This window comes from Pagrus pagrus, assembly GCF_965226575.1.
Source record: "Pagrus pagrus genome assembly, chromosome: 7".
In the NCBI taxonomy this organism is placed as follows: domain Eukaryota; kingdom Metazoa; phylum Chordata; class Actinopteri; order Spariformes; family Sparidae; genus Pagrus; species Pagrus pagrus.
In genome coordinates this window covers 6,045,180-6,072,783 of record NC_140191.1, presented here as the reverse complement: position 1 = coordinate 6,072,783, position 27,604 = coordinate 6,045,180, and the positions used below count along the sequence as shown (strand labels likewise).

The window sequence follows — 27,604 nt, the reverse complement described above, 5'->3', positions numbered from 1 at the left end:
AGCTCATTCTGATGAACTGCATGGGAAAAAATCCACTTTTTAAAAGTTATTTAATCTACAAAAGCTTCTTGTATCCTAAAACTGAAACTGCATATTAATAAAACACGCACAGGCCGTTTTTCCATCTTTAATCTCCTGCTGAAAGTGTTTAAAAGGCTTTAGAACAATAATTAAATTAAAGTGTTTCTGCAGTGATATGCCTTTATTTTAATGTTTTAACTCAGAATATTGAGCCTCAACGTGGTGGTTGTCAATAAAAGAAAAATCAGGTTTGAAAACTGGATATCAGATGAAATTACTGTTAAAAACACTTTTTTTTTTTGCAGTGTGATGTGTCACCTGGTGTCACCTTGGGTTTGTGACAGATACATCTTTAGGGATTCACACGCTGTTACAACACTGCAGCTGCAGCCTGGTTTTTGGAAAATGAAACCTGGTCAGGAGACATGAGTGACAAGCTGCTCCACCGGGACACTCTCTTGTTGTACTGTCCCGCCCTCTGCTGGTCGCTGACACACACTGCTAACACTCAGACTGCCGTTAAAATGAAGCATCTGAAAAATAATGTATGTTTTAGGCAAATTTAAAATGTCATTATTCAAAGTAGGGTCATCCCAATATTGTGATGTTCACAATAACTGTGATATTAAGAAATAAATATTGATGTTTTCTTAATAACACTTCAGCAAAGATGTTCAGTCTCGTGCATCTTTTATCATAAATTAATCTGGTTGCCTCTTCACCAGTAATTGAGTATTTAATAGTAATTGTTCTTTCTATACACTTGTTTTTACAGTTATGGTTACAGACTCTCTCTCATCCTGCCTAGACTCGTAGTATTAGGGTAATTTATTTGCCAAAAAAGAGACAAAACACTGTAAACAAAGTAAAAAAAATATTGATTTTTTTTCAGATTTCCATCGATATCACGAGAATATTGTTTTCGTGCATATAGTACAGTTAAATGCACGTATGATCAACAAAATGTATCCAACTATTTTGATAATAAAATCAAATAATAATTATAAGAATAACTGTTGTAGTCAGGATTTTTTTGTTATAAATGATCATAAATTGAGGAAACGAGACATGTAACGACATCGCCTGTGGCTGTGGAAATTTCTCACCTTTTCTGGCTTTTTATAGAGAAAAATCAATTATTTGATACTAAAATAATTCTTCTAAATCTCAGAAACATTACACTGTTCACACTCGTAAAATACCAATGATCCAGACATTACAGTACATATCAGATAAAATTAGGCCGACCACAATCCTAAGAATAGAGCTGCAACAATGAATTGATTAGTTGTCAACTATTAAATTAATCTGCAACTATTTTGATAATGGATTATTTTGAGTAAATTTTTTAACAATTTAAGTACAAATTCTCTGTTTTCGGCTTCTTAAATGTGAATATTTTCTGGTGTCTTTACTCCTCTTTAACAGTAAAAATATCTTATCATCTTCCGCTTGTGGACTGAACAACACATTTGAGGACGTCATCGTGGGATTTGGGAAACACAGATAGATATTTTTCACCATTTTATAGACCAAACAACAAATCAAGTAATCGAGAAAATAATTGACAGATTAATCAACAATGAAATTAATAATTAGTTGCAACGGTAATGTAACAGTACAATATATATGCACACTGTTCATACTAATAATATACCAAATGATTTAGACTGTATATAAGAGCTAAAATTAGGTGGAGCTGCGAGTAAAAACAATCCAGTGACAATGTTTCCATTTATAAAAGGCTTAATTTATTACACAAGTCTAGTAGAACAAAGTAGCAAATTACAAATTATACACAGCAAAGAACAAATAAGTATTTATACATTGTAAGAGTAGCTTGTTGTTGGAACAAATGAATTATATCAAAAGAAAAGTTATATAAAAGATTTTTCTTTTTAAAAAAAAGGCACCAGTAACTCTTTTTCTCTCTTCTTTTTTTTTGACACAGAAAAATCCTTGTTTTATCAAAAAGGTTTATCCCACACTCGTCTTTGCTCTCTCTCTCTCTCACGTTACCGAAACATCCTTCAATACACTGTATTTAGAAAATAAAAAAATAAAAAGAAACAAGAAAAGTGCCCTGTTTTCCTGATAATTACAACCTGCATCAGCTTGTCCACTGAGGAGTAAACCAACAAGCTTTCAAAGGTAACAGTGATCTGGTCTGGAGAATTTCTGGACTTGGAATTTACAAATTGGTCAAAATAAATGTAGAAAAAAAAACAAAAATGCAATTCAGAAAAGGCGATATCAGTATCGATCCATCCGCATCTCTGAACTGTGAAACTGCTGAAAAACAGTCCAGGCACCGACAGGCTGAGAACGAGTGAGATGACAAAAAAAAAAAAACAACAACAGCAGCAGCTCAGAAATAAATGAGTTCCAAACTAGTTTGGGTCGATAGTGAAAGAACCACATCAGAACCCCGTAATGATGCAATTCCAAGAATCAGCGGGGTCAGAGCGAGGATCGCTGTAAGATGAAGACTGTCGAGAAAATAAAATAATCGATCGATGCTCGGCAGGGGTGGAGATAAAACAGAAACAGAGTCGGTGGAAACAACAATGAGGGAAAATACTGCTCTGTATTGTCTGCGAGGCTGATGTGACTCCTATACTCTGCACAGCGACCTTGAAAACGCCTTAAACAACTCCTCTACTCCGATACAAAAGTGTGTGCGCGCGTGTGTGTGTGTCTGTGTGTGTGCTCTTTGTGGTTCTACACATTCACTCTGCTTCCAATATTCCTACTTCAGCATCCGACACGGACCTGTAACACACCTCGTTCCCATAGTATCACATACGTTTCCCCTCTCATTAAACTCCCTACCAGCACAGCTAAAAAGACGTTTGTGAGAGTGTGTGAGTGCGTTTGTTAGCCGCGTGTTTCCTGCGGGTTGTGTTTATAAAGTTCTGGTGTTACCGGTGTGATTAAGTGTACATTTGTGCCACAAACGTGTTTTATACAGACGAGCCTTCCACGTGTTTGTCAAGTAAAATGAGCGTTTTAGAGATCTGTACCTACAGTGTGTTGGTGCTGACGACAGAGATGTTAAGTAATGATCAATACTTCTTTGCCAGTCTCTGAACAATAGGCTGCACATACAGAGATAGATGCATTATTACAGTACTGCTATGGCTGCTTTGACATGATTATTAATGAACTATATAATTTGTCCTGATATATTAAGTCCTGATAGTAAAAAAAACAACTTTGCTTTCTTAAAACAAGTGAAAAAATAGATAAAGAAAGAAAAACAGAGATAATGTTAAACTGTTTTTAAACATTTTCAGGAATCTGGAATATTTATCTGCCATTTTTTCTCAGTGAATCAATTGTTTTGTCAAGATAAAAAAAAGTGAAATAATTATTAACACGTTTAATTATTTATAAATGTACTGTTTATTTATGATGGCTATTATAGTGTTAGCGATGTGTGCTATTTTAGCTTGAAAAGTGACTCAAACTATTAACAAATTATCATAATTGTTCTGTCAATCGACTAACTGATTATCAAATTAATCAATTCTGCTCAGATTTAAAGAAAATTCAAACAACTACCAACTGGTGTTGAAACTTTTAACGATCTCATTCTAGTTTTTTTCACTTGTTTAAAGAAAACAAACCTCAATAGCAGTCACAAATTACTGGATAAGAGGGTTTATTTTAATTGTTAATTTATTAAGAACTCTAATTACCTAATCTATAGGACGTCTAGATCCCCACAAAGAAGAAAAACACGCATTTTCGTTCTTGTTTAAGCACCAGACAAGCAACAAATACAATAAAATTCTTTAAATACATATACTTATTATTTAAGTGGTAAACAAATGGTTACGACAGTCTCATGGGACACGAGATAACTACATTATATAAAAGGAGTGTTACTGGTTTATACAGTCCCAAAGGTAATATGAGCCCAAACTATCCCTAAATATACTTTTTTCTCTCCTTCTCTCTTGATGCCTTGTTTGAAATTTGACTGAACTGGAAATATGCAAAAATATCTAAAAAAGTTTTTTTTGTTCTATTGTACATGAGAAACGTTCAAAAAAGATCTTAATATGGTGACGGAAGAACAAGAGGAAAAATGGTGCCATTTGCTCAGAACACAAAAATTGTTGAAGACCTTCAGGGGGCATGAGGCCACTATAGTGTTGCCATGGAAACTTACTGTTATAAAAATGGTACCTGTCTTTTAATCACCACCGCTGTGCTGTAACATTTTTTTTTTTTCCTTTTCTCCTGTTGAGGGCAGATTGTGGGGTTCATAATGAGGGAGGCAATCAGAAAAAGAACCACACTGGCCTGCAAATCAATTCCAGTCTGTGCAGAGTGGAATCAATAGGTGGATATATAAGAGCCGGCAACGCCACCTGCATTATATTACGTAGAGCTGATGGAGGGTTGTCCACTAAAGGCTGACTTTTACATCCAACGTGCACAGTATCCGAGAAGTCCAGTTACACAGAATATTTTCAATAACTCCTTTAGAAAGAAAAGGAGATTCTGGCCGAGCACATGCAAAAAAGAAGCATCATTAATCCAAAATATAATCCCTGCAAACTGCACCAATAAACGTTTCCAGTTTGAGATTTTAAACCTGTCCTTATAGTGATCTACTGTAAACATGGTAAATGAAGTGTAGGTCTACGTTAAGGCACTTAAATGTGTCGTGTTACGTCAGCATGCTTCCTTCAACCCAGAGCCTTTTTTACATGCACATTGAGGAACCTTCAAAATAAATTAAACAGACTGAAAAAGGCTTCAACGAATGCGACTGGGTCCTCAGCTTCTGTGCGAACACGTGAACAAATACGTCAGGTTGTTAAAAAAAATGATGTATCAGAATATTTATCTCTGAATGATAAAAACTATCGGTGTTAAACAAGCACTACTGTGAGCTGTTAATAGTCAAAAGACAAACAGCCCAAACCTTTCCTTTGGAAAGTGAATCAGCCATTTTGTGGCTGGTGGTGGAGAAGACGCCCTCACTGCTCCTTGCGCTCGCTCGCCTGGTTGGAGCTGCGGCAGGGTTTCCACAGCAGCGGCGCGCTGAAAATGCCGATGACGCCCAGGTTGAGGATGAGACTGACGACCAGCACCCCGATGGTCCCCAGGAAGGAGGGCAGCGCTATGTGGTTCTGGAGCAACGCCCGCCGTGACATCATGTCAGCTATCACGCCCTCCATCTGGAAGTGGGTCCCAACCACGGCGCTGACGTGGAAGAGCTGGTGGCTGTGGCCTGAGTGACAAGATTCAGAGTGTGAAACAACGGTTAAATACTTGGAAACTGTACATGGCTGATGTTCAAACTACAGCTGCAACGATTAGAATCATTTTTTAAGTAAAAATGACAAATATTTGCTGCTTTTCTTTGTCATTTTAGATATTAAATGAAGAGTCATTAGGTTTTGAGGTGCTTGTTGGTCAAAAGGCTCAGAAATTGTGATGAGCATTTTTCACAAATATTTTTACACTTTAGACTCAATGATTAATTGTGAAAATACTCAGCAGATTAATCAGTAATGAAAATAATAGTCAGTTGCAGCCCTAGTTTAAATGCTAAAACGCAAGAAATCAGGAGTTCATTTTTCATGTGTGAAACCGAGCACATTATTTTTTCACCTAGAGAAAGAAGAAAAAAAGACTGCACTCAGTTTCAAAATGGAAAAAAAAAATTCTCTAGAATATTTCTTTTTTAAAATGTTTTCACAGATGGAAAAAAAAATAGGAAAATCTTTTTTTTTCTTCCCAACTACCACAATTTAGATCAGACAGATAAAATTCCTCACTTGCCCCTCAGGGCTTTCAAAGACAGAGTGAAGCCAAGATAATCTTCTTAAGTTTCTTTCTATCTGTGATTTTTTTTTTATGTGTTAAACCAAGTGGAAAAAAGTTATAGCAGTTTTGGCAAAAAAAACAAAACAAATAAAAAAAAAATTTTTTTTCTTTGGAAGGCTGGTTTTGACCACAAGAGGCTGAAGTGCACCACTGCCACATGGACAAAAATCATTCATGTTTTATTCCAAGGATGCTGTAATTTCTCTGTGCACCCTAAACACAAGATACATCTATTGTGTGTTAGCAGGATATGTAACATCACTGTCATGTCTTTCTTTTGGTGAGGAATGTGTTATAATATCAGCCTCTTGTGGTCAAAAGGAGTATTACAAAAACAAACACACTCCCGAAAAAAAAGAAAAATCTCCTGAAAAACATGTTTTTCCCACATTTTTTTTCAAAGATGGAAAAGCATTTTTTAGGGACTCTGAAAGATTATCCTTGCAAATCTTTATTTCCCCACCAGTCCTCAAGTCATAATCACAGGAGAGAAAACAATTTAGATCAGACTTAGAAAATGGATCACCAGGAAGAAAAAGGTCTCCTCACTTGCCCCTCAGGGCTTCGGTTTCTCTTTCTCATCTTTTGCATGATCAGTAACGAACACAGCAGCTCTTCCTTTTCACAGCGTGTCCCGTTACCAAAAACACAACCTGTTTGAAACCTTACCAGGGTAAACAACCGTCCATTGAGCGAAGAAACAGCCAGATAAATTCACACAGTATCATATTAAAAATCTGTTTGATACAGAGCTATTGTGCCGTGTCAATTGTCTAGAAGTCAGCAGGGGAAACACTGAAGAACAGGCCAAGAAAAAAGACAATAAATATAAAAGCTACAGCCCTGCTTCACTGCTGAAGGCAAATTTTCAATAGTACGTGGTGTTCAGTGCATAAAGCGGACACTGCTAGCATTTTCCTTTGCATGTCAACCTGTTATACATAAAGTTACACTCAATCACACCTGGGAGCCGCCCAAACTCCACCTCTAACTACACTGGAGCATCTTCTTACATACTTGTATTAACTTGTTTCTTCAGTCAGAGGAACGTGCGACAGTTTCCCTTTGCATTCCTACATGTCACCAGGATTTGACGTGCTAATCAGTGAATGCTTCCAAAAGAATGTCAGAAACCTGTATCATATAACAAACAAGAAGAACATACCAAAGTAGTCGAAGCGCCCTGGGGCCAGCCTCTCCGGGAGGTGGGCGGTAAACAGGAAACAGGTGAGGAAGGCGAAGAGGAGGTGGTAACAGTGACTGGACAAACCGTCGCTCGAGCTGCAGCTTCCCCCGCAGCAGAGAAGGATCTACACACAGAAATAACAGACAGACTTTTAAATCAAATATATCAAGAAAACACTGGAAACCAACAGAGTCCTTCAGTATTTACAGAGATGTCCACATACACACACACACAACCAGATGAGGTTACAATATTTTTTACCTAGTTAGGGACAAATAAACCCCTCCAACTAATTACTTACATAATCATCACAGTGATTAGGGGAATTAATTGATGGCAGCAATCATTTGTATTAGATTAAGATTAAGCAAGGAAATCAGTCTCTGGGTTAGTGAGCCAAAGTCCTGCTCAGAGTATTAAAGCCTGGCACTAATCAGCTCTGAGCACTTACATAATAGACACAAACACTCTAAAACACACATTCTGTGGCTTTGGCAAATTACAGCAGTTAACAGTGGAGGTTAAGGCTTCAGGACACAGTTTTAACATGTAGACACAAGCAGGAGCACAATCGGAAATGCTGAATACTGACACTCACCCTGTAAAACAGAGGAACGGTGTCGAATATAAATGGAAGGACGAACGCTCCTGTCCTCAGAACTTTACTCCTTTGTGGGAACTGCAGCTCCAGGAACCTGTGAGGACAAACAGAGGAGGGTAATCACCAACAACTTCAGTTACACAGCAAAAAGGAAAACATATGCAGCACAGAACAGAAACAGAAAGAAAAACATACAAAACAAATAATTACCCCATGGTGACCCTCCCACAACCCATTTACAGACCAAAACCACAGCTATAAAACACCATTAATATCATATTAGAAGCTCAGTGAAGCATAATAACAATGACAGACTATCAGCAAAAAAGATGAAATTCAACGATAGCAGTGGCTGATGTTTACCCATCATGTTGCATTAACATGAGGTAGTGGCTCGTGACATCCCTGCCATCAGTTTGTAAGGTTATGCAAGTGAAAGGGAAATAAAATGGTTAACTGAAGGTGTAAAGGGGCTGTAGGGTTTTAAGGGGTTCCCCAAATAAACAAAGTTCCCTCAAGAAAGATGTGGGCAGCCAAGAAATTAAAATGGGGCCTAAATAGACCAGAGTTTCTGGCTGACAATCTAGGGGGGAAATGAGGTTCTCGGTAACTCAGGGAGCGATTCAGACTGGGTCAGGGGGAGATTCAGTGTGAAGGTGAGAGCCACCGCTGTACCATTTCCCACCTCTCACAGAGTTGTGACAAGAGAGGGATAGAAAATTCGACCTTAACAAACGTAAAGTTGCAACGTGAAGAAACATTCATACATTTTCACCTTAAAAAAAAGTATTTACATTGCCTCAAAAAGTTCTCTATCAGCTGGACTAGACTTCTTACACCGCGCAAGTAAGTTTTCCTGTCTCAGTTCAAGCTGCTGTAGACGACAGTATTAATCGATTTCACATTTGTTTTATACTTAAGTGTTTCTACTTTGAAGTAAATATTGATTCAAGGAACTTTTTTCACAGATAAATTTCGTATAAAGATATTACCGACTGAGGATAGACTGATGCATCAGTTTGCTGCAGATCAGTCAATAACGTCTTCATTCATAGTCAGTAACACACTCAAGGAATAGTTGCAGCGGTTCACAGTATCTTTAGGAGCTGCTGAGCCTAAAACTATTTTGTTTGTCTGGGTTTCAGCAGAGAGTTTAAGGGTCACATGACGGTGCAAATACTTATTCAGCGGCGTTTCCATCCTGGCAAGAACACAAGTCTGAGGGAAGCATTAAAACGTTGTATTTTCAAGACGTCACAATCATATAAATCAAATGCTGATGCAGAGAACTTAACTGCATTCAAGACAAAATAAATGTCCTGACATGTGTTTTGAATCTTTTGATCCTGTAGGCCTAATGATTCATCTCTTTCAGAACATGGGCTTCATTTTATCTAAACTCCTGAGAGGAAGATTTTAAAAAATCCAAAACAAAACAAAACAAATAAGAAGCAGAGGGGATGTGGCACAGAAGTGTCTTACCTGGAGTAGCAGGATAGACTGGTGCAGAGCAGCGTGTTTCCAATGGCAATGGGGACAAAATGTTGATGGAGCCAGCTGTTCACCCAGCTGTCTGGTATGACATAGTATCCATAACTTATGGCACAACCTGAACACAAAGAGGACAGTAAAATCACGTTAGTCACTGTATACAGTAAATGTGAACAAGGCCTGGATGACTTTTGAAATCTAACTTTTTAATATTAATTTTTTTGTCACACAAGAACAGCAGCCAAATTGTGTCTCACAAACAAACACAAAACAAACATACAATGATGAAAGAAGAGTGAGGAGGGGAGGGGAAAAAGCATTGTACCATATTTAAATTAAAGCTTTTATATGGGGGGATTATGGGGAAAAACACACCTTAATGTACATTTTCATTGGTTCACAATTCACATACAAATGGTGGATCCTGTCTGTTACAACCACCGGGGGTCACCATAGAGGAACATTTCAAATTCTATACATTGTGGATTTTCCTTTTCTTACATGACAAATATACTTGTTTTGCATTCAAAGCACAGATCTAGCTTTTCAGTGTACTGGAACAATTTGAAATCGAAAGAAGAACAATGCAGACATTATCTTCTGCGTGTTACAACAGAACCCCCTGTCCTCATCAAAGCTCAACCTCTAACTGTTGAGTTTGTCCTATCATTTTTGGTCCTGCAGTGAGGAGAAACCCTCCTGCAGCACTTATCCCCGAGACAGACTTTTAAACTGGGCAAATCTTGGCATTAAGAAGCTTTGTGGTAGATTAAGGATCAGTCTGCCAGGACCACTCCACTAGTGAAGAGAACTAAAGAGGCCCTCGGTTAATGCTTGTAAATGTTTGACTGCTGGTCTGCAGGTGGGAAATTATGCTAAAAGCTAAAGCTAAAATGCACACAACATGTACACATACAGTGGGCTCACCTTAAATTACAGCTGTGTGATTTTAAAAAGGTCAAGAAAAATAAACCTGCATGCATGTACAGAAAGTGACACCAGATGCTGCAGTTGAACACATTAAAATAACCACTTGTGCAACAAGCTCTGTACTCTTATAAGAGAAATGTGTTATCTGTCCACTCTTTGGTGAATCTCCTCTGTAAATGCTGATACACAGTGACAGGGAAACATTATTCATAGAAGAAATGTTCATGAGGTTAAACACAGCCGGTCTGAGACGCAGATAAGCCATGAAACAAATTACTGCTGGTCTGATACAGTATGAAAATCAGACACGGCCTAAACACATAAAAGGCAAATGCAAAAATGCTTGTACTGTTCTGCTATGTCACTTGTCAGGAAAACAACATATTATGATAGAAAAATTAGATAATTAATGTCAGCGTGTGAGCCAGCTGGATTCACAAGATCACTTGATCATGTGATCTTGCCGGGCTTCAACTTATGCACTGGTGGCCAAACACTCTGAGCCAAACGGCGTCCTTTGAGGAACTACTGGCAGCTACGAGCATTGGTTTAGGGTTCCTGGTTTTTACGCTCCTGCCCTTTTCAAACCATCGGGGCATGACGGGTTAGCAAGTAAAGGGAAGCAAAGAGGATAATGGGGTGAAACTGCAGATTTGCTTCTTATTATGCATGAATACCTTGCTCAAGTGCAACTAAACAACAGCCGTCAAGAGAGCTCAGACAGCCACTCAATCAACCTCTCTGAGTTCAAGAAGTTCTGCAGAAAACCAAAACATCTGCACCCAACCTTGGGTTTTCAGGATTCCACCAGCGTGTCTGAAGTCTTACCAAGACTGTAGAGGCTGAGCGCTCCGTAGTCGAAGAAGTAGCAGATGTGTCGAGACTCTGGGGACATGGTGCTGAAGGTGTGCGCGCAGCTGGAGGTGAAGGGGTAAATGCAGATGAGCAGCATGTACACCAGCAAGGGCCAGGTATAGCTGTCGGTCAGGAAGTTTAGCGTCGAGCAGAGGACGCAGAAACGCCACAGGAAGTACCTGCAAACCGACATTTTGTTTTAATCCAGCATATTCATTATGATCAACCCAGCTCAGAACTGTTTCTCACTTCTACTTTCCCACATTTTTCAAGATTGTTGTCCTTGGATCTTACCGACGTCCTGTTTCAGTCTTGTGTTTATTTTCATTCAGGCTTTCCGAATTTTTTGCGGCAACTTTCTCACACCTATCTAAAAATCTTTGTTGTACGTTTAAAGCCATCTGTTTATTTTTTCTGCAGCACTTCGAAGAATTTAAGGGATCACATCTCAAATACTAAAAAGATCCTCATTCTTCTACTGATCCTCATAAACTCTGACATGTTTTTACAGCTGGAAAGTTAAAGTGTCTTCACTTTACTGACTTTAAGTTTTTGTCTCAGTCTTGACTTCAAGAAATTTTTGTTCTGGACTAGAGCTGTGACTAACAGTTATTATTTACAGCGTCAATTAATCTCCTGATTATTTTCTTGATTGATCGATTAGTTGTTTGGTCTAAAAAATGTCAGAAAATGGTTGTTGATCTGTGTTTCCCAAAGCCCAAGATGACGTCCTCAAATGCCTTGTTTTGTCCAAAACCCAAAGATATTCAGTTTACTGTCAAAGAGGATGAAAGAAACCAGAAAATATTCACATTTAAGATGCTGGAACCAGATCATTTTTACAAACAGATCATTCAATCACCAAAATTGTTGGCAAATAATTTAGTATTTGACAACTAATCGATTAATTGTTGCAACTCTACTCTGGTCTCAGTCACAACCTTGTCTTTGATGAAAAAAACTCCTTCCACATCTTTTGTTTTGGAAATTGTATGTGAATGTGTTAACTTTGTATATAATTGTAGATTTAAAAAAAAAAAAATGCTACTTCAAATGAAACTAATAATTTGGAACTGACTTGCATCAGCAGTGAGTGTTGATCATCTGGTCTTTGTCTCATATTAGCGTTTTGATGCAACAATGTAATCGTAACACACTGCAAAAAACAAACATTGCACCAAACATAATAAAACACATAAAATGAAAAAATTTCCATGTTGTTGCACACACCATGTTGGCAGGAAGTGTGTCCAGATGTTGATCGTCTCGTTGTTCATCTGGAAGCTGCTCAGGACGCAGTCCAGTGCTGAGCTCCGCGGGTGACGGTATCCAGAGATGATGCTGTCCTCCCTGAATACCTGAGGACCAACCAGACACACGAGGTGAGTAATTAGACTAAACTAAACTAAAAATAGGTCAGAGGGCAGATTTGCGAGATTTGAGATTGTTCCTATTGTCTATTGAGTCCTCTTCGCTCGTGAACCTTCAACATTTAAAAAATTCTGCTTTTTATTGTTCTGTCTGAATGAGTGAAAGGGGGGAAAAATCAAAAAGCATCAAATGTTCACAACAAAATAAAATCAAAGTTTTAAGAAAGTCTTGTCCCATCAATAATCTCCTAACCTGATCTCAACCCCTAGATTGTGATCAACTCCTTTTGGTGGTTTTCAGTCAAACACTGACGTGTATTTTTAAGGAAACAGTGAAAACATCTCAGGCAGAGATAAACACAGATGACAAAAATGTAAATATTTTCCCAAGCAGGAGATTTGCCAATCCAAAGAGGCTGTAGTAGCTTCAGCTGTGCCTTGCAACTTTTAAATCTACTAAAATTTTTATTAACTTCATTGTTATAAACATGAATGTAGAAGTGAATTAAGATGAGGTCTACTTCAACATAGACCATATGTTAAAAATAGGGATAAGTCACATTTCAACAGGAATGTCCATTTAAGTATCTTTTTAAAATGAATCTCTACGTTCCTCCTTTATCACTGTTTGATACATCAAACATGTCATTCAACCTAAACTGATGTTAGAAAAGCTTTAACACCTTGCTGTTGGTGTTGGCTGATGGTGCGGCTGTCTCTTTAGGGAAAAATGCCTTTAGCACATGTGAGCAGGGAACAGTTGGTTTGGAATAAACATACAAATACCTAGATTACAGACAGGATCGAGGAGACAAACACAAAAAACTAATTTATCTATAGAAACTCTAATATTTAAACTCTACCAACTCAGATCCAAGGTCACATATTTTAGTATTTGACTCTGAAAGTGCTGACTGGAGATTGTGATGTTTAACTAATACAACAATGACTGCTTATCACACAAGATAAGCTGTTACAGCGGGGTGGACGCCTGCCAACACAGATGCTTGAACTGCAGGGCTCTGCCTCTAGTTGAAGGACAGTCTCTCTTTCCCAAAAAGATACCACACAGGTTTCCCACTGAGGCATGAATGTTAAATTTTAGGAAGGTGTGATTAAGATGCAGAGGTAGAACTAAGAACACAGGAAAGATTTTAGATACTTCTTGTCCTTAACGTAGTGGAGACGAGCCGTTCATTCTACAACTATTGCAGCATTGAAAACATCATAAACTAAAGCAGGTTGGTTGTAAAAAGTTAAAGACAGCAGTCTGAAAATAACTTTAAAAAGAACTAGTGTTTGTGTAAAACTCACAGTTGTATTGTTATTGTATGATTCCATATTCCTGTTGTTGCATAAGAGGGTCCTGTAAGGAATTCAAAAATTGTGTATTTTGCATTACATAAATGATGACAGGAAATAAATAAAATACCTGAGAGTTACTGGTTTTGTACCGCATTGCACAAACTGCTGCTTACTTTACTTTGTCTGAGCGTCTTAGCATCTTTCAGTTGATCGTGTTGGCTTTGGTCCCTCCTTGTGTTCACTCCGTCCGCTCCAACACAAATCTGGTCGTCTTTTGTACACACATAATTTTAATTATTGCATCGCGGTTGTATGCCTCCATGCACCAGTTAAGTTGCTGTTCCTGAGCTGTGACGTTGAATAATGGCCAGAACAATATTTGCAGAATATTATGATGTCACAGTGCATTTAACCTCTGGCCTTTTGGATATCAAATGTCATGACTTCATTATTTTATCCTATTAGATCCTGCAATCTTATTAGTTTTAGCCATTTTATTGCAAGGGCTCACCTTCCTACGTGCAAAAAAGGTTGACTTTCAACACTATTTTGCATGGGCACTGTCACTGCATCTTGGGTTTAGCGCCGCCCAAGACGATTGTAATTAGTTTAAAGGAATACAAACAAGCTAGAACTATTTTCCCATTTACCAGAAGGATAATTTGTGCAGCCAGGCGTTTCCAGAGCTGTGGAAATACTGTAGGTCTGGCTATGCAAGATTATAGATGACCTTATCCATGACAGGCAGGTCACATCCTAAACCTAGAATCCTCACAGGACATCTTTTATTTAGATAAAACAAACAGCAAGACAGATCTACCAAGTACCTTATAAAGGAGGTTTGCCTCCTTCCTTACCTTGGGGACCTGGTGGATGTCAAAGAGCTCGGGAAGCTTGATGCTGAGCATGTCTGCGGGCAGTCTGATGGCCCCCCTCCCTCTCTGACAAACCTCAATGAGCCTGGCTCGTCCCCCACGACAGAGGACTAACCAGACCGGGTAGTCAAACACCGGGATCCGGGGCCTTTGTCCTGGACTGTCTGGCTCCCATCGCAAGCAGCGTGCCCAGCCCTGGCTCCACCCGCCTCCGACGCCACTACTGGCCCTGATCCCCCGCCACACTGGAAACACTGCAGGGACACACAACAAACACACACAATGAGATGCCAGCAGCAGCAAAATCATGTTTACTTCCACACTCCAATTGAATTCAGGATTCTTGTTAACACTTTTTGAGCTTCGAATGATCAGGCATCTGCCCACAGTAGAGATCTACAGCAGCCCTATGCCACCAGCTGGTCTCTAAGGACTTTTGATCAAAGTGTGCTGGTTGTTTCCTGCTCCACGCTTCAATCTAAAAGGAGGGGACTGTACTTTAAAGGGGCCAGGCTCGTAAAATTTGCAACCTTCTTTCTTTGAGACTGTGTCAGTGGTGTAAAAGTTTTGTCCTTTACTAAAAAGGCAGAATGATATAGACTTTCTTAAAAAATGAATTGACTAACACAAAAATAATCCCTCTCAATCATCACTTACTCACTAGAAGTTTGTGGCTGTTTGTATCTGCAGAGACCCTACCTTCTCCCTGTGTTTTCATAATTGTCCTATTTATTTTTGCTGCGTTCCGGATGTTTCCGAGTGTCAACCTTGGGGCGGTAGGTGTGTAGACCCTTAAGCCAATGACAGCACGCAGGTTGTCAGGGCGGGACAGGTGCCAGATCATCAGCACGCATCCAGGAGTAAGCTATGTAAAATGGAGAAGCAGGTGAGCAGAGGGGCCAACTTTGAATCTGTGTTTACAACATGTCATTCTGACTAATTGTATTAATTCTGCCTTAAAGTAAAAGTAGTTTCCACAATGTAAAAATATTTATCATTACATTGCAAGTTAAAGTCCCGCATTCAAAATCCTACAAAATCCTTTAAACGTATATACATGTATGGATGTATAGAGCAAAATACTGCTACATACAGCTACACTGACACAGACTGTGTTGTAACATATTGGATTTTTTTAATATTGTGTTTTAGGTTAATCTCTGAAATGATGTTGACAGGGCAAATGTTAATATGAGCAAAGTTTATATGTCAGAGTCATCAAGTGCGATGCCTTTTGTCGACTGCATTCGACACACAGAACAATCTCTTATTGTGCTGCTCTTGAGACGTACCCAGACGTCAGTTTGAAGAATGCCTGGCATTGTCACATTGCAGTGGCCTGTGACTGAAAGTATGCATTTACTAACAACATGTCTGTTGACAGAGAGGGAATGTCCTGTCTGTGTAACATTGCCTCTCACAGAGGGGTTACCTCATCAGTGTACCGTTTCTTACGCCACAACATGTTTATGGCTTGCACCTTCACAATATCTGTCCAGAAAAAATACTTTTACTACATTTTCTGATAAACCAAAAATTTAAGAAAAACAAAACTTTTTTTTTTTTTTTTGTTGCAATTTCACTTCTAAACTAAAATTTCACTGAGACTGAGCTCATGCAGAGGAGGGTTCATATTGTCATCTGATTTTAACTCAAATCGCAGTGTGTTACGATTACATTGTTGCATCAAAACGCTAATATGAGACAAAGACCAGATGATCAACACTCACTGCTGATGCAAGTCAGTTCCAACTCTTTCACGTTCATAAAATCAACTAATAACAATTTTTCTTATTGAAAGGCAGAGCTGTAATCAGACTAGATCCCCTGCGATGTTAACAACCTAAAGAGTCTTATCAGAGTTTGGTACACATTTTTCTCTGGACCTGGCAGGATAAACATTTCTTGGCATCTCTGTCACAGCTCACACCTCTAGAGGCTCCTCTCTAGCAGTGTGGAAGCAACAAGAGGGGACCGGCGCTCACTGCAGCCCAGCTGCAGGCCCCGGCCTGTTAACTGTGACAAAGTGAGCTTTGTGGAGGCTAAAGCCTTGAGAGTACAGGGGCCAAAGGATGACTGTTACACGCTGCACTGGATGGAAATGAGGCTTCTCACACTTAAGCGCACACAGTTTTCAGCGATGGAGAACATGCACAAATACTCTGAGCGCCAACATGCGTGCACACTGGTACAAACCCTGCATTCATCACAGCTGGAACACATCAGAGCAAACAAACAACAATACACACACAAAACCACAGCTTGTGTCGATGACAATAGCTACGAAAAGCCACTGGGTTCACTGCAGTGTGAAAAAAAAAAAGCTCATTTAAATTCAGATCATTAGCATCATGTGGCGCCAATGATTTGAATAGCTAATTTAAGTTTGGGATGTGTTTTTACGCAGGCTGTGTGGCTGATTTGAATGGTACCGTATATGCATACAACATCTACATAGATTAGATTAAAACTGGCTTTGTATGGGCGCAAAGAACTGCTTCACAAGACAAGTGGTGTTTTCTCCAGATAACAAAATTAACTTATATCCAGAATAAACAACTTTGAAAATTGCATGCACAGATGTTCTCGGCTTCTGTAGCTATAAGAGATGAAAGAGGGGAACTTTTCAAAGCTGAATGCAGCCTTTGGAGCCAAACAACTCAAGAATGTATGTGTTACAGTAAACGGTACACAGTTGACTCAACTTTCATAGACATGAAACAGAAAACAACTCTTGAGGACATGGACTCTCCGCTGCAGTGAGATCAGGAGACACTTGTGTATCTCTTCAGTGCTTGATGACCCAGAAAGGATGTCAGTGTGTCCTGTCCTGACATGTTGTCCAACAACAACAACTGTAAAATCCATGTGACAAAATTGTACATGCTCTACATCTGAACACAACCTCAACCCCCCCTTCAAATACATGCACAAACATACTTGTACAGAAGTGTAGCACTCAAATTCAGGCACATGATACAAGACAGAAACAGCATTCAATAAATTTTTTCAAGCTCATGACCGGAACCGAAACTTTAGCACAACATGTTGATCCTTTGATTGATAATTGAGAACTGTTTTTTGAACCAAAAAAAATGGAGAGAAAAAAAACACAATATTTAGGGATACACAATATTTTTGTATTTCAAAATAGTGTTCATAATTTGTTGTTTATGTACACCTAAGGGCAAAAAAGGCTCATATTTAGTGAACAAAGATGTATGGTTTAATATCCCATAGCTTGATTTCTAACTCAGATTTTTTTCCCTCCTCTCTGAACCCTCGCAGAAAATGTTTTGCAAATTGTCGTCCTCTTCTGAAACTATTAAAACCGTCCACACCGGTGATGACATGTTTGACTTTCTCGTCTTTGCTGTGTGGCTCTCCTGAGGTTCAGCAGTCCATCCTGCACGCTTGTTAAAATAACTGAGTCAGCCAGCAAGCCCCCTGCTCAAATTCACATGGTATTGACACACATTTATGCTGCTTGATACAGATCGATAAAACCTACTGTTGAAATTCTGTTCTTCCTCTGTAGAGCCTCTCCAAAACTTGGCTTGGACAAAGGCTTTTCTTGTGTAGGTGGTTTATTAAATCTCACATACATCCTCCCTCAAATGATAACATCCAGTATTAAAAAGGTTGACTGTGGTTTCCTGGGGTTTAAGAAAAAAATATTTGGCTCCTCCTGTCTTGCACTTCTGAGACAGTCGTGAAACAGGCAGTGCCTTGTTTGAGGTAGTATTGTTTGTAGAGATGATTAAACAACTGTTCTCTCTAGACGTTGAGCTCAGGGCTGGCTTTGCAAAGCTCTCCTTTTAAAAACAAAGTCTGACCACAGTGTGTTGGCATTAAACATAATTCAAGCACTGTTTTGTCACCAGACAGACATTGTTTACCCTTGAAATTGTGCTAACCTTTATATGATCCGTGGCTTAACCAAACAGCTTCAAAGAGAGATAAAGAAATCGACAGTGAAAGTGCCCATCTCCTTCACACTTACTTTATCACACGGTAACTTAATTTTGTCGCTTTGAAAGTGAACACGGCGCAGTCAGAAAGTACTCAAACAGTGACACGTGTTTAGTTTTGTTTTCAATTTATTGGATTTAAAAGCAAACAGTGACTACAAGCTGTGGGTGCTCACACTAAGCTTTAATTACAGGGTGTTTAAATGTGTGTGTAGGAACAGGTTTTGGAGTCACAGTTTTAGAAGACAGAGAAATTTTAGGCAAGTTGGCATAAATCCTTTTTAAGTCTTTTGTCTCTCTGATGGGCTGACAAATCTAGAAAACGGCCTGAATAAATGAGAAACATTTATTTCTTAAATGTAGATACCTCCATACAGGCAGGTGGGGTCACTGAATAGTTTGATGAGTATATCTGATGTGGATCCTATGATACTGTGGGAAATATCTTTCTAAAGAATGGTGTTCATCCCTCCAGTATAGTTAAGGGACATAAATATAGCTTTCTAGGAAGCTTGTGGTGGGCAAACACCTTATTAGAAACACTTACTTAAGGTTCTGTCCTTGGTGACTCTCTACAAACTGTGCTGTGGCAATCTTCATTTTTGCGCTCGTTACTTGCTTTTTGCCTTCTGGTCTTCAGCAACCAATGCTCATTTGGACTAAGGCTGTCACTTTTTCAAAAACCAGAGATATGGTCTTTTTTATGCATTCTTCCTCATCAAAGCCTGGTGCCTAAATTTCCCACAATGCATCTTGACCCCCAACAGTTCTGCTGGAGATTCAGGTGTGTTTTGCAAGTAGCAGCTCATGTTGCCTCTAGCCACTAGCTTCAACGCAAAGATGCTAGAGAGGTCTAGTAACCCAATTTTCATCCTCAGATTGTTTTCATTTTCAAACTTGAAGTCTTCATGAAAAAGTGACACTGACTCAAGTGACATCATCTAAGTCAATTTACAGCTCCCTCTGAAGTCCTGTAACACTTTCTGAAATTTAGTAACAAGCGACCCATTTTGTTTTCTGTGTGCAGAGTGGTGTTGATCTGACAAAGGGAGTTTGCTCAGCAAACACGGCAGTCTGCTGACACGCAAGATCATTTCTCTGACTGCTCACTGGATGACCATGAAAACGTCTGTCCCAGCTCTTCACCTACAGGCGGTCGTTGTTACCTTTAAGTCCCGAGGCAACTCTAAACTGACCAAAACAACACTTCCTTCCTTTTTTTTTTGTTCTTCTCTCGACATCTGAAATTCTTTCCCACATGCGCGTAATGTCGTCACATGACCTTTCTCAATGGACTTCTGTATTGGCCAGAGGCTGACAATAAGAAGACTATGCAGAGAGTATGGTGCCCACACAGACGGGCACATGTTCCTCGTACAGCATGTGCGACAGCCTCTGCTCATTCTTCAGCTCATACTAAGAACATTCCTCTGTCCTGCAGGAACACGTTCAGTCCAGCCCACAAAAACACTCACACAGACAAGTAACTGACCCGTGGATTCACTGACGGTCTATGCACCATTTCTTAAAAGGACAAATCTTTTAATTCTTCCTTTTAAATACATTTTTGTGAATTGAAGAGTAACTGTGGGGCATGTTTTGATTAAGGTTCATCATATACTGATTTCCATTTCCCAGAATCCCTTTCAGCAAGCATCTAGAAACCATGCACGAACTTGCAACATCCACCTGTTTGCGTTCCACATTGAGATATGCAATCAAGGGAGCCAGTTTTTCAAGTAAGGAAATTATCACTTTGTGCATTTGATGTCTCTGGCTGTACTGCAGTATGGTCGAGTGAGACATCTGATGTCCTTGACATCTGCTGACAGTTTATTTAAATATCTCAGTGTGACATTATACAACAAACAAAGTCCAACAACACGCGACAACAACTGAAAAGACCACAAATGGAATCCTCAATTTTTAACAGAGCACAAATGTTTATGTTGGATTTTGCCTTTAACTGCATCAAAGCTTAGTCAATCAACATAACGTTAATCGCCAACAACTCTGATAGTCCATTCATTGTTATAAGGCGCAGTGTGAAAGATTTAGGGGAATCTACCGGACTCTTACAACTCAGATTCTAAAAACTTGGTATTAATATGTTATTTATTGTAAATATATGTTCATGAATTTCTTGCCTGCAAAAAACAAACTGAGAAGAACCAGGGTTGTAAAAATAATGTAAAATATTCTTCTTTGAGCTGAAACCAGTTATTATAAATTAATAGATCATTAAAATTGTTGCAATTTACTTTTCTGTTAATTGACAAATAAATCCTCTGTTGCTTGACTGAAAATTTAAAATCTTTAGGTTTTGGAAAAAACAAAAAGCTAATTAAAAGAGGTCATCTTGAGCATTTTATAGACTAAATGATTAACCCCTCATAAGAGAGATATTCCTTGCATTATCTCTTCCTACAGCATGAATGAACTACTTGACCAAGAGTTTGTGGTTACTTTAGTATTTGACACGTTGTGGGGTAACCCTTCACACCCTAACCCCTGTCATGAGACATGTTTTATAACTTCCCTCTTCTTGCTTTAAGTCTGAAGTCATGCTGGAATGTTGTTCAAGAGGTGTTCCTCCTTTAGTCACCCCCCTTCCTGGTAAGTGTCTACATTTCACGTTAAAAAGGGCTACTCAAGGTTATGTAACACTGCTCCCATGTGTTCTTACACATCACAATGGATATTTGCAGGAACAAAGAGGTAACACTTCCTCTGCTACACCAAAACGGTCCATTTCTATGAAAGTACTTAAATATTTTATTGTATTATTCAATCAAGTGCTGCATCTAAAACAAAACCTGTTTCTCAGTGCTGGCAAATAGTCACCGTGTGACTACTGTTTGACAAATAAAGGTAACGCAATGTCAAATAGAAACTAGCCTCAACTCATTACTAATCTAGCATGTGGTGATAAATCTAAGCATGCGATAAAAACCTCAACTGACAGGGTGTGTTGTGTTGTGGAGGCATGTTCACGGAAAACCCTCCCCCTCATTCCTCGACTACAGAACCTACACCTAACTGTCAAAACAGTTTATCCACGTTCAGACAATTTCCTGTTTTCCCTCTTCCACAGTACACTCAATACTTCCTCATAAGCTGCAGTGAAAGAAGACAACAAAATTCAACAGGGTTTGATTCAAACGTAATGATAATTTTACAATAATTATCAATTAAAGGATGTCAGAAATATGTCTATCCTAGTTTCAGGTCCAAGATGACGTCTTCAAATGTCTTGTTTTGTCCGACTGACACTCCCAAACGCACTTATATTCACAATTAATTCATTATTAAATCAGAGCTGCATCATTTGTCAATTGAAAACAAAACATAATCAATTTTTCTTTCATTCAAGTTGTTTTTTCTCGCAAAAATGTAAAACATTTGCTGGTTCAAGCTTATTGAATGTGTGGATTTGCAGCTTTTCTTTGCCATCTAGGATGGCAAATGAAGAGTTTTTAGTTCACACCAGTGGTTACATGTGTGGATCTTGTCTGCATTGCGTGGCTCTACACAGGTGCAGCAGTTCCACATTATGAGCGTGACAACAGCTTGTTTATTGTTCTTCTCTCGATTACTGGCAGCTCATAAAACTACTTTAAAAGGTACATAGCACCAATTACTATGTGTAGATGCTGCACTTGTTAAGTCAACAAAAGGAATTTGGGTATATAATTATGGCTCTATTTATTGGATATAAATTATCTGCCATTAACTGATCATTTAAATTTTCCATTTCCGGGACGTTAATTTATCTGTCTGATATATATTGTGCAGTAGGGGTAGACAGATTATTAGCTCTGGACAATATTCAGCATTTAGCCAACAAATTTGAAAAATGTATTACTTGGGATCTGATGCAGCATCCTCTAATAATGTCCCGCCCACATCGATATCTGATTGGTAACAATTAATAGCCTGTAAAAACTGATTTATTAGAATCCGCAAAGTAACTACATTTATAAAAATGGATGTAGTGGAGAGGAGAAATAAAGTAGCAGAAAATTAAAATACTCAAGTACCCAATTTTTTTTACTTTAGAGCAGTACTTAAATAAATTGTGCATTGGCACAAGTATTTGCATTTTTACTGCAAATGAAAATTGGTCCAAATATCGGTTTTCAGTCTCTTTGATTTCTAATAATCGGCATCCGCCCTAAAACAGCCACACCGGTCGACCCCTTATCTGATTCACGATAAATCGTGAAAATAATTGTCAGATTAATCAATATGGAAATAATCGTTAGTCGTCACCCTAATTAAAATCGTTTCCTGATGTTTTTTTTTTTTTTTAAATGTATATATTTTACTAAAAAGGCCTTGGTGGTAAACAACAACAAGGTGAAACGCGTCGAAATAAAAACACACTCCTGATCCCTGCACTACATGAGGTATCTGCTGGGAAGACAGATCTGAAGTCCATGTGGCAACTGCTTACAATATGAAAGAAAAACAACCAGAACATCTTCAGGCTGGAAAAAGCAGCTAAGTTCAACCCTGGACATCTCCAGAGGACCCATTTAGGAAAACACGCCAGTCACATGAAGCGAGTTAACTGTCAGAACGACATGTACTGCTTCAAACTTCATGTGTGTTTCATATTTCCTCCGTTTCCTCCTCACTAAACACGACTTCCCAGGCATTCCTTCAAAGCTAGCTTAAAAAGAAAAACACACAACTTTACTGTTTGAGAGAGTGAAGATGCAAAAACGACAGCTTCTACTTCGCCTCAACAATGGGGCGATGTACAGCGAGGAAAAAGAACATCTTTCGCGTTTTTGTCACGCAAAAACTTGAGTTTTTCGACTTACCGCGACCCTCCGGCATGCGGAGGTTAAAGTGTCCTCCTCGTCTTTCTCCGTTAAAACACGCTAACGGGCGTGTTGTCGTGTGACAGCTCGAGCCGGGGGCCTTTTTTTCTCTCTCCTCTCCCTCGTCTCTCTCGGTGAAGTGATTATTGTGTCGAGGAGTCTTCAGCCTCTTCTTCGTCTCTTGTCCCGCGCGAGCCAGTAGGAAGCGCCGCACGGTGCTCACGTGGATCACTGGAGCAACAACAACACGAGCCATGTGTGTACAACCGCCGTGTGTGCGCGCGCGCGCGGTACTGGTGACATGATGGGGATGGTATGGAACGTGGAGTGAAGAGGCGCGCGATGAAACCATGAAACCGAGGAGAACGCAGCCGTTAAACACCGCCATTTTGGACATTATTGTAACTATAGTGATCGAGCATGAGGTGATGAAGCTGAGGATGTGATACTGGACTGACTGGGTGTTGTGTTCAGGGCCGCAGCTACCACTCAAGTCATGACCATGTATTTTTTGATATCTTGCTATATATACTTGGTAAAACTTTATAATATCTGTCAAATCGTTAGAATTAATAAGTATATGTCATAAAAAATGGCAAATGTATAGTGTAGTAAACTTTTTTTAATAGTTATTACACTGTTAACGAGCAATAAAATGCTTTATAAACTATTTATTAGTGTTTTTTATTGGAACGTTGCAATTGATGGTTAATAAATACTGTGTAGTTCAGTTATAAACACTATTTAAAGACCTCTAGAGAGATGCAACTGATGTCTTTAACCTTTTCAATTGATTTATGAACCATTTCATTACCACCTCTTAAGAGTGAAATTACTCAACTAAATCTCATAAACTATCAATTTACCATTGTATTAATGGTGGTTATTATAAAGTGTTTGTCAGTACGTTTTTTAGTCTTTTTAGCAAAGAAATAACTTTAATACATTTAAGTCAAAATTGGCCATATTTGTTACTTATCTTCTTCTTCTTCTGTTGGAATTTGAGTCCAGCTTCATCAATTTGCAGTAACTGATATTATTTCGTAAGCGATTATTATCTTTGTTTTCATGACTGAATAAACAAATTGACCTTAAAGGACAACCTCATACTGTTTTACTTTGTTTATATGTAGCGGACCCCGCCACCTTTCTAGCTTCAAACAGCATTCTAGGGACCTTATTTTCCACTGAGAACAGCTTGTTTATTCAGTTATGGAAAAAATAAATATTTTGGAGTTTGTATTATTACCTCATTAATATTGTAAAATTAAAAATTTTGAGGTTGAGTTTCTTCTCAGAAACTACATAGTGCCCCTTTAAGTGTCTACCAACATTATTCAAATTTAGCCAGACAGGGACATGAATCTGTGACAAAATGTTTTATGACCAACAGACCAACATCGCTATCACTCGAGCCCAAACATTGCTAAAAACATACCGACATAACTCAAAATAGTGATGACTTCAAGTGACCCAGCCGGTGATGTCAGTCACCCGTGATGGTTGAATACAGGAAACTACTCAACATCACTCAGCAAATCTGACCAAACCCTTTCGGTTGACTAAATGTCCTCAAGATTACAGGAACTCCAGTTGCCTTTTGACTTACTTCTACTACGTCATGTGAGTCTGATGGATGACAGCCCTCATGTGAACCTGTGGGGATACTCCTTTGTCCAAACTCTGACCAGGGAGGACATCCTGTTTCATTCTGCACAGGGCAAACATCCAGTTCGTGTCAACACAACTTTCTATCCAGTCATATTTCTGAAAAGTTCTTCGAGTTCATCCGAGCCCAGAGCAGTGTGACGCAAAACACGTAAGGTACACAAAGTTAATAAGCCCTGACAGCAGCACCACTTCATCAAAGTATTCAAACTATTTGCTTGTTCAGTGTCCCCCACCCTCCTCCCGCTTCCTCATATATCCCTAAAATTGCTTGCTTGATCGTCATTAGCTCTAAATTTTACCTCGCAGGTTCAAAACTGGACTAAGTTTGGCAGGAAAAGCAAATGAAAAGCCTGTTTCTCATTCTGTAAATGCTGTGTGTCCAAAACATGACACACCCTGATGACTTCCAGATCATATCCATGTGCATCACATATTTCTCTGAATTCTTAAAATAGAAAGCTGTATCCAATAAAAACAACCTTTATTGTCCCAGTGGGAAAAGTTCACATGACTGGTGCCGCCTCCGTTTGTGTGTCATCAGCAAAAAAGCTATGACTTTGTTTAGAGTCCATGTTTCAGTACACAGAAGGAGCCCTTAGCTTAAGGTTTTCTGTGTATTGCACATGATTATCTTCTCGCTGGGGGGGAATCTGGGTGTTACAGCACAAGGACAGAAATAAATACAGGAAAATAGAAAACTTAAAGAGACACTATGTAGAAATTCAAACTCAGAATTTTAATATTAACAATATTAATGAGGTAATAGAAACAGGGATATTTATTTTTTCCATAATTGAATCAACAAGCTGTTCTCAGAGGAAAATAAGGTCCCCAGAACACTGTTTGAAGCTAGAAAAGTGGCAGGGTCCGCCACATATAAACAAAGTAAAACAGTATGAAATAGTGTTGCCCTTTAAGGTCAGTTTGTTTATTAAGTTTATTCAGTCATAAAAAAGAAGATAGTTGTTGTTTAGGCATAAAACTCAGTAATTCTTTATAAGCTGCAGTGAAAGAAAACAGCTGAATTCAACAGGTTTCGCTTCACGTCATGATTATTTTACAACAATAACAACAAACTCTCTTTGTGTTCACGACTGAGTAAACTGACCTTAAAGGACAACCTCATGATGTTTTAAAATGTTTAAAATAAATCAGTCAATGAAGATCTTTCTCTTCTGATTACAATTTCTTTCACAAAACTACATAAATAGTTAAAAAGTAAACTAAAACTAACACTAAAAACATGCTGTAAAGCAGTTCCATGTACCTATATCAAACCATAAAAAAGCTTATAATAATGTGAATAATTAGAAAATCATTCAAAATCAGCAAAAAAAAAAAAATAAAGTAATCAGATACTTCAGATCTTGTTAAAAAAAAGTGTCAGTTATCTATGAACTGTGGTGGAGCAGAAGGAATGAAGTGAAACAGCGAACAATTATGTAATCTGTTACTTTGCATGACTGGCAATCCAAAAACGTGAAGTGAGAGGAGGATTACAAAAAAATATGTAAAGACAACATACCAGGAAAATAACATGACAAATGAAACGGGAATAAGAATAAAGTATCATTATCATTACGCACGCAGGATTGGATACGCGTAAACAAAGCATCCAGGAAACTGCGCCATCGCACATTAAAGGTCCACTACCCTGTGATGCGTGTTTATTGTTTTGAAGTAAGAAAACATCATATCCCCCCCAGTGTTTCGGAAGTACTGTTTGGCAAGGAGATGTTCAGTTCCTGTGAATGGGAGTGACTTACGCGTAAAAACCTCCAGGGTCTCTTCCCGAGAAGAAGGGGAGTGAGTTTCCTGAAACACTGGAGAGTTTTTCACAGACAGAAACGCTCAGTCACGGGCGGTGTAACTGCGCAGTGATGATGGCAAACTGCTGCCAAAAACCAGGACACACAGAAACCTCACCTGACCTTTCAGCCCGATCTGTCCGATGGGATCATTGTGGGCTCGGATGAAGATGGGGCTCCGGGGAGGGAAAAAGTCAGTGAAAGCGGAATTTTCCTGGGATAGAAAACTTATAAATCCATAATTATTCCCCAGTCGGGTCCATTCCTGCTGCACCAAACAGTCTCCGTCTCCCCGTCCGCGCAGTAAAAACACGACTGGATCCACTAATGAAATCCCACCCTCGGGGCAGACACTTTTTTCCATTGGATGTGGTGAAGAAAAAAGCCTCGTTTTTCAAGATCAGGAGAGGACAAGAGCTCCAGCATCATTTACATAACAGCAAACATGGCTGGCATTCAATCTGAACCAAATGCATGAGGCATTTCTAAGAGTTTTTTTCACGCAACAAAAAGATTAATAAGATGCACATGTTGAGTCCAAACATGCCCAAAAGACAAATACTGTTACTTACGCATGAACTCCAGGCAGGCGAGGCATTTCCCCACAGCCAGCACTGACCCCTGCATGGACATTTCTCAGACAGATCACAGGCGCCTCTCACAAAGTTATAAATCTACCTAATGGGTTTTTTGTATGTTTAAACTTCTCATCCTGTCCCAGCAGCCCAGTCCGTCCACACTGAAGTCCCTGCAGCCCCACAGCTTCATGGGCTCACACAAAGAGGATTGCCTTGGGTCAGTGAGGTTTCCCCCAACCCCCTTACCCAGCAAAAAAAATGGGCCA

The 27,604-nt window shown here is 39.0% G+C and overlaps 1 protein-coding gene across 4 annotated transcripts; it reads right to left on the bottom strand.

Moving 5' to 3' along the window:
- Positions 1-1,749: 1,749 nt before the first annotated feature.
- On the bottom strand, positions 1,750-27,604 carry paqr6 (progestin and adipoQ receptor family member VI). Of its 4 annotated transcripts, XM_084358360.1 has the most exons (9): positions 23,282-23,371; positions 15,181-15,346; positions 14,464-14,735; positions 12,162-12,289; positions 10,905-11,110; positions 9,138-9,264; positions 7,653-7,749; positions 7,034-7,178; positions 1,750-5,269 (listed from the first exon to the last, which is right to left on the bottom strand). In XM_084358360.1, the coding sequence occupies exons 2-9, from the start codon at positions 15,323-15,325 to the stop codon at positions 5,016-5,018; spliced, it is 1,374 nt and encodes a 457-aa protein (XP_084214486.1). In that variant the 5' UTR covers positions 15,326-15,346; positions 23,282-23,371; the 3' UTR covers positions 1,750-5,015. The 4 variants fall into 4 exon arrangements, with proteins under 4 accessions (XP_084214486.1, XP_084214487.1, XP_084214485.1 ...); XM_084358361.1 differs by lacking the exons at positions 15,181-15,346; positions 23,282-23,371 and adding an exon at positions 27,333-27,604; XM_084358359.1 differs by lacking the exons at positions 15,181-15,346; positions 23,282-23,371 and adding an exon at positions 26,884-27,139.